This window comes from Apaloderma vittatum, unplaced genomic scaffold, assembly GCF_000703405.1.
Source record: "Apaloderma vittatum isolate BGI_N311 unplaced genomic scaffold, ASM70340v1 scaffold16903, whole genome shotgun sequence".
NCBI lineage: Eukaryota > Metazoa > Chordata > Aves > Trogoniformes > Trogonidae > Apaloderma > Apaloderma vittatum.
In genome coordinates this window covers 1-7,347 of record NW_009710064.1, presented here as the reverse complement: position 1 = coordinate 7,347, position 7,347 = coordinate 1, and the positions used below count along the sequence as shown (strand labels likewise).

The 7,347-nt window shown below is 39.7% G+C and overlaps 1 protein-coding gene across 1 annotated transcript in view; it reads left to right on the top strand.

Annotated features, from left to right (window-relative positions):
• The window catches only part of KIAA1377 (KIAA1377 ortholog), a gene marked incomplete at both ends in the record, with an annotated part of 23,609 nt that extends 18,581 nt beyond the window's left edge, over positions 1-5,028 (top strand). Inside the window, 5 exons of the mRNA XM_009867178.1 lie at positions 5-342; positions 2,532-2,693; positions 3,830-3,954; positions 4,249-4,315; positions 4,819-5,028. Coding sequence (XP_009865480.1) covers positions 5-342; positions 2,532-2,693; positions 3,830-3,954; positions 4,249-4,315; positions 4,819-5,028 — 902 coding nt within the window. The remainder of the gene's footprint in view (positions 1-4; positions 343-2,531; positions 2,694-3,829; positions 3,955-4,248; positions 4,316-4,818) is intronic.
• Positions 5,029-7,347: the final 2,319 nt, after the last annotated feature.

Below are 7,347 nucleotides of genomic sequence, written 5' to 3'. Positions count from 1 at the left end.
GCAGGAATGATTTAAACGGAAGGCACGTCACGTTAGCAGACTGGGTTTTAAATCGAACCGGCACAGAAAGCAGTGAGAGCGTTACTTGTCATTCCATCTTGGCCACTGCAATACCTACACCTGGCTGCAGCGCGGGCAGATACGAACCTTGGGCAAAAAATACTTGTTCTGTAAGCGGTGTTCAGACAAGTGCCTGTCAGGATCATTCAGTAACCAGCACTGAAAAAAGACCTGTTAACATGGAAAATGGATTACATCTCCACCGTATCCCAGCAGCTGGAAAAACAAGTCCCTCCTGGCAAGGAACGCGTACTGCCCGAGCTCCAAAAGGCTCTGCTACTGGTAAGAGTCATGTTTCTGAATTTGGTGGAGGGGGATGTTCAGACGAAAGTCTTTTTCAATTACATCACAAATTTGTTTTCAGTTAAGACATCCAGCCTTTCATCCTTTCCACAATACGGCCAGTTTTAACAAGTTTTCACCATTTGTCATTGTCATTTCTATTCTAGTGGTGCCCAGAGGCCTCTCAGACATCGATCCCCGTTTTTTAATAGCTCTCTACCACATTAAATTAAAAGGAAGTATTTTCCCTGAGATTATATCCCTGAGTAATAACCAGATGTGACAGGTGGCCTAAAAGATATAGGAGGAAGTGACTAAGTTTATATGAGCAAGTTTTACAAGGTAACTGGGAGTCATAGCTTGTTATCCAACAGTCACTGCCACCTCAGAGTGAAAAAAACGTAGATCTACCGTGTTTTTTCAATGCTGATGCTGTAAATGCCTAAGATTATTAAGTTTTAATCCCAGTAATACAATTATTGCTCAAAAAAAAAAAAGTAACTTAGAGAGCTTCTACCAGACAAAGTTTGCTGTGCTGCAAAGTGTGTCTTATAAAGAATTTTAAGAAATGTGAACACCAATCCTGCGTTTTACTAAATTTACGCTTGGGAACAATATGATAAAGAGATTGATTGGTAAGACAGAGGAAAGATGCGTAAGAGATTTGGGGAGAATAAGCTTTAATATCCTGGATATTACATTTCTAAATAGGTTTCATGCTTTCTGAGTTGCCTTGTTTCTCCTCTTCAGCCTAGCTCTACTCTGTGCCTTGGGCACCGACAGCATCCTTGTGCTGGGAGCATTTGCAGTGGGCGCTGGTTTGCTTCCCACTGAGGGCTGCAGCTGGAGGCAGAGCTCCTGAAGCCGCTCCAAACCCCTCTGGGATGGCCCCAAGGATTGGCCATGCAGCTCAAAGACACTTTGGAGCAAAATAAGTAATTCCCATAACTTAAAAAAACCACCTAAATTCCAGTTTTATCTACTGTAATCCATAGTTTTAACCATGGAGTGATTCAGAGCAGCTTTGTTGTGCCAGAGCAGAGTTAGGTGAATATTCTTGGTCCAAAGCAGGGGTGGGAAATGCGAAATGTTATTGGCTGGTCCATTCCAGTTCAAAGTCAAAGAGATGAGCTGAAGATACGTGTGGCTCACCTAAGATAACGTATGTGATTTTACACTGGAAACGAATGAAGTCTTGCATTACCACCCCTCGCCTCCAGCAGAGATAGATACTTGCTTCTGGATGTCCTTGTTTGCGCATCAGATCAAGGAAGTTTACTGAGTGGTCAGAGTTTTGTGAGCACTGCTAATACTGTCTTCACTGCAACTTTAAATGCTACATCTCTGGCATCACATTGCTCCAGCTCTTACAGAGGAAAAGCTGAGTAATCTCTTTTTAAAAATTGGATGAGTGGGCCTCTCCTCAGTATCTGCTTAGATTTTGTGTTTTGCAAGTCGTCTTTATTCTGAATACTCTAGATAACTCTTAATGACTTGCTATTATTTGTGCTCTTGCCTGCAAATGCACAGACATCGCCATAGTCTTTGTCCTGAAGCACTTGCTCTGAGAGCCCGAATGCTGCATCCCTCTCCAGTTAGATACGTGCTGGGGCCCTGTTACGGAGTGCAGTGAGGTCTGTGGGGACACTGCTGAAAACATGAGCTGTTGCCATGCTTAGCCAAATGACCAGAAAGAATAAAAGTGAGAACAAGGTGAATAAATAAAGTTGTTGTCTGTGAGGACCCTCCTTGAGTTGGGCTTCCAGGCTTCAAGTGGTGTATCTTCTGGCTCACACCTATTGTAGTGTAGCTGGATATTGGAATTATTTTAAGTTCTTTGTTGTTCAGTTGGTGAAATGGTTTAGAAAAGTGTTTAACATTTAGCCTGCGACAAATTCGCTTGCTTCAACAGGAGTAGGCTGCTCACTATCTCATTCCCTTAAAGATACTATTGCTTACTGTATTTTTATCTTACATTTCTCAAAGGAGTCTTTTCCTTGGCATAGATCTAGCGTGTCTTGCAGATCATTTTAATTAAGTGTTGATGCATATCAATAGAACAACGTCGAATTTAATTTTTCAGAAAACATTATGTGATTACTAATATAAAAAGGAGTTTCTTTTTTGCTTCTTTTTTAGATTTTCCCCCATATTCAATATAACATGATCACATTTCTTTTTCTTTTCAGGTGCTGTTCAGCACCATGTGGCACATTACAGTAATTCTCATATAACTAAATGGCAGCCTATTAAAGCTAATGTGTCCCATGTTATTACTGATGGCAGCAGCCAGATTACCAGTTTCAAAGTTGCTTCTAGGATCAATGAATTGTTTTCTTTTTCTGCAAACGGTAATAGTTCTGCTTTGTTAAATATCAATGTAACAACAAATGGAGAAAGAAAATTCTGTTAAAAGCACTAGAAGACCTCTTGGTCTAATCATAAACTATACATTGAACTGCGTATGTAAATATTTAGTATGTAAATAAGTCATTTATCTTCCCAAGTACACATCAAGTAACCACATTTACAAATCAAGTAACTGTGTTTACAAACGAGAATATAATATCTCCTTGGATATGCAGATTCCTGACTTGCACATGAAAGTTTAATTAAGAACTTAATTTTAATTCCAAAACTCGACGCTTTAATTTTGAAAATGTGTTATTATCCCAGAGAAAACTGAAATAAATTTGACATACAGTATCTAGGTTAGGCCTTTCTAGCTGAGAGAAAATGCTATACAGCAGTACTGTCATCAGAATTAGTACACAGCTGTGTAAATTGATGAGATTAACTGCAAAATCCCAAGCTGTAGAACCATCTGGACATGGTCCTGGGCAACCAGCTCCAGGTAGCCCTGCTTTAGCAGGACCAGGTGACCTTGAGAGGTCTCTTCCCACCTCTACCATTGTGTGATTCTGCAAGTCACATAAACAGAGTGAACAATTACGTGTTTTCTGCATGGTGCTGTGTAACCTTAGCAAATGTTGAATCCATTAAGACATAAGATAGAGCATCTCAGCAACAGGCATATATTGTGTCAGACAGTTAGACTCTAGGATTGTTCTTTAAGTGCAACTTATTTTTTAAAACGTTGCTTTTTGGCATTATATTTGGTATTTGGTGTATCATCATTCACTGTTCATTGTCCCTTTTGGTAAGACCCCATCATATCTTTGTACAGACCATCTTTATCACCTGGAATTCAAAGTGAGGCTTCACTTAACCTGCTTATTAATGTCCACATACAAATCACTTCTGTATCTTATAGTTCTATGGTAACATGAAATTAAATACGCCTTAGAAGTGCCTGTTTCTCTCTTTCCACTATAAGAAAATGCATCTAGTGAGATCAGATATAAACATACAGAAGGTAAACATCTAAACTTGGACAGAGACATTTACTCACCATTACTAGTTCTGCTGCTGTTATCTTTATCATGTTTTTACACATTTCAGTTTATTTTTGTACTCGTCTTTTAAGGTGCTGTTCCTGTTATAAGACAAAAGGAGGTTTTTGACAACCATGAAAATAACACTAGAGCTTTTTCAGAATACAGAAGACAAAGTGTAGCCTCTAAAAGATGGAAGCCTCCTCATCATGCACAGGTAAATAGTAAATACTATAAAAAATAAAAAGCCTACTTATCTTCAAATGGAAGGAGTTTCAGCAATACCAAAGGTTTGTTCAGTGTTACGCAATTCTGAATCAATGTGCTTGTTAATGAAAAGAATAAAACTAACTGGAATACATCACTATATTACTACATACAAATATTTTTGCACTTGAAAATATTTAGTAGTGCGAAATAATAGATAAAAAGTGTTCAGAAAGTAGTATAGTTACCTTAAATTACACTTAAGATATTATATTTTTAATATAATTTTTTATTTACTGTCTAGCTGAGTCCTGTTCAATCTGCATTTGATCCAGTACAAAATATGAATAACACCTACAAATCTGATGAAGGTATAGTAACATGTGTCACTTCAATTCTTTGTTATACAAAAGTAGTGACCTATTATATCCACTGTGTAACATCGCTTGTGTCTTTTGGCATCAGTATTTCTAAGTAAGAAAGAGTAGTTTGTTGGCTAGAACTATTTTTTTTTCCATGGAAATGTAAGATGTAGCATCATGTGTCAGGATATTGATGGTGTTATAAATGCATTTTATACTCAAGTATTGTTTCTTTCCTATTTAACAGTATGATAGATGTATGTATCATACATAACTGTATGATAGGGACAGGTATTGCTTGCTGATCTTTACATATTTCCAAAGATGGCAGAATTTGCTCTGGTGCCAACTGGAAGACGCATTGGTGACCTCATTTACGTATCATACTTCTTGACTTTGCCATCTTTTTGATCTCTTATTGTGAATTTTGTGTTTCACAGTCATGAAAGCAAGCAGTATATTTAAATGTCATGAACTCTTCTCATTTGAAGTTGCCCTTGTAATCTCTTCAGTTTCAGACAGCACTGTTCGGTTTCTTCTGGCAGAAAAATTGGCAAGTACACCTGCTGCCGAGGATGAAATCCTGGCAGTGCTGGAAAACGTGCAACCAGCCAGAAAAGCCTTACTGCTTAACAGGGCTCGGTGTCCACGCATGAGCACACTTTCAGTGGAAGAACAGAAGATCTTCCAGTCTCTTGATCGTCTCAATCGAAGGCTACAAAGTAAGTTTGATAATAAACAGGACTCTGCATCAAGTGATTAAGTAACTTTATATTTTGTTGCCATGGATTAATTTGGATTAAAACCACAAATCCTGTGATAGAAGTGTTTTTCTTCTGTTTTCTTCTTATGTTTATTCTTTACTAAATGTAGCAAACAGTTGATCAAGATTGTGAGACCTTTTTTGAAATCAATGAAATTAGTTTAAAATAATGGTGACTTTGCCTTGGTCAAAAAAAATAATTCAAAATGTGACTGGAGGACACATTCAGAAACTGGCAGGGCCCGATTGTAGCTGTCGTTCCTAACTGATATTTGTCAAAATTGTTCTTTAAAGATGTATGAGATGTATCAGCCTCACTTGGGAATCTGTTCCAGTGCTTTTTACATCTTGATTTTTGGCAATTGTTTTTGCAAATAATTACCCATTATATTATATATCCTATATTTTTACAAATGTAACCCTTTATAATGAATGGATTTTCATTTTTTTTCTTCTAGTCTTTATAATGTTCCTCTTCTCCATGAATTCTTAAACATCACAAATTCTGAGTTCTGAGATTGCTTCAGCCAGATCTGGATGTTTAAGTGACTATCACTTGCGCAACTACTAAAAAAAATATGTCAAATTTAGATAAGTGTTCTGTAACCTGTTCTTTCTCTATGCCAGGCTGATTTCTTAACTACTTTACACTGGTGTTTTTATACTGAGCTTTCCAATCACAGCTTCATTTTGCTGAAGAATGTGGGGAAAAAGTCTGTACTTCCTCTTGATATTTTTTCTCTCCAGTGATTAGTTAGCAAGAGCTTAGGTCATCTTGTTATAATTAACATACCTGCAGAACAAACTTATTTCTTGGACCTCTTGCTGCTGTATCTGATGGTTAGTATTTGCTTTGGCCTACCTTTGATCATACAGGTCTTTCATTAAAATTCACATTAATGTGCACAAATCTATGGGGCCAGATGGGGTTCATCCTAGAGTACTGAGAGAGCTGCCAGGAGTGCTCACCAAGCCACTGTCCATCTTGGATGTGGTAGTTGATAATGGAGGGGGCTGCCAGGAGTGCCCACAAAGCCACTGTCCATCTTGGATGTGGTAGTTGGAGGACGTCTGGGGAACAGTGACCATGAAATTATTAAGTTCTCAATTCTTAGAAATGTAAGGAAGGGAGACAGCAAAACTGTCACTTGGGACTCCATGTGTTGCCTGGTCTAGTCGAGAGGTGGCGTCCCTGCCCATGACAGGGAGGTTGGACTAGATGATCTCTAAGGTCCCTTCCAGCCTAGGCCATTCTATGATTCTAAGATTCTATGACTTCAGAAGGGTAGACTTTGATTTGTTTGGGAGGTTACTTGATAGAATCCCCTGGGAGTCAGTTTGGAAGGGTATAGGAGTCCAGGAAGGCTGGACACTCTTTAAGGAGGAAATCTTAAAGGCACAGGAGCAGGCCATCCGGCAGCATAGAAGACCAGCCTGGCTAAATAGGGACATTTGACTGAAAATCAAGGAAGAAAGGAGAGTTTATGGCCTCTGGAAGAAGGGACAGGCCACTCACAATGACTGAAAGGATAATGTTAGGTTATGCAGGGAGATAATTGGAAGGTCCAAAGCCCAGCTAGAAATTAATCTGGCTTTGAAAGTAAAGGACACCAAGAAAACAAATCCATGGGGCCAGATGGGGTACATCCTAGAGTCCTGATAGAACTGGCAGGGATTTTCACCAAACCACTGTTCATCGTGTATCAGCAGTCCTGGCAGACTGGGGACGTCCCAGCTGACTGGAAGTCAGCCGATATAATACCCATCTATAAGAAGGGACAGAAGGGTGATCAAGGAAACTACAGGCCTGTTAGCTTGAGTTCAGTTCCAGGGAAGCTGATGGAGCAGATCATCCTGAGATCCATTATGCAACACATGCAGGACAACCAGGTGATCAGGCCCAGTCAGCATGGGTTTGTGAAGGGCAGGTCCTGTTTAACAAACCTGATCTCCTTCTGTGACAGGGTGACCTGCTGGTTGGATGAAGGAAAGGCTGTGGATGTTGTCTACCCTGACTTTAGTAAGGCATTCAACACAGTTGCCCACAGCATTCTCCTAGAGAAACTGACTGTTCTTGGCTTGGATGGGCACACGCTTTGCTGGGTGAAACACTGGTTGGATGGCCGGGTCCAAAGAATTGTGGTCAATGGAGTTAAATCCAGCTGGCAGCCGGTCACGAGTGGTGTCCCCCAGGGCTCAGTGCTGGGGCCACTCCTGTTTAACATCTTTATCAGTGATTTGGACCGGGGGGTTGAGTGCACCCTCAGTAAGTCTGCAG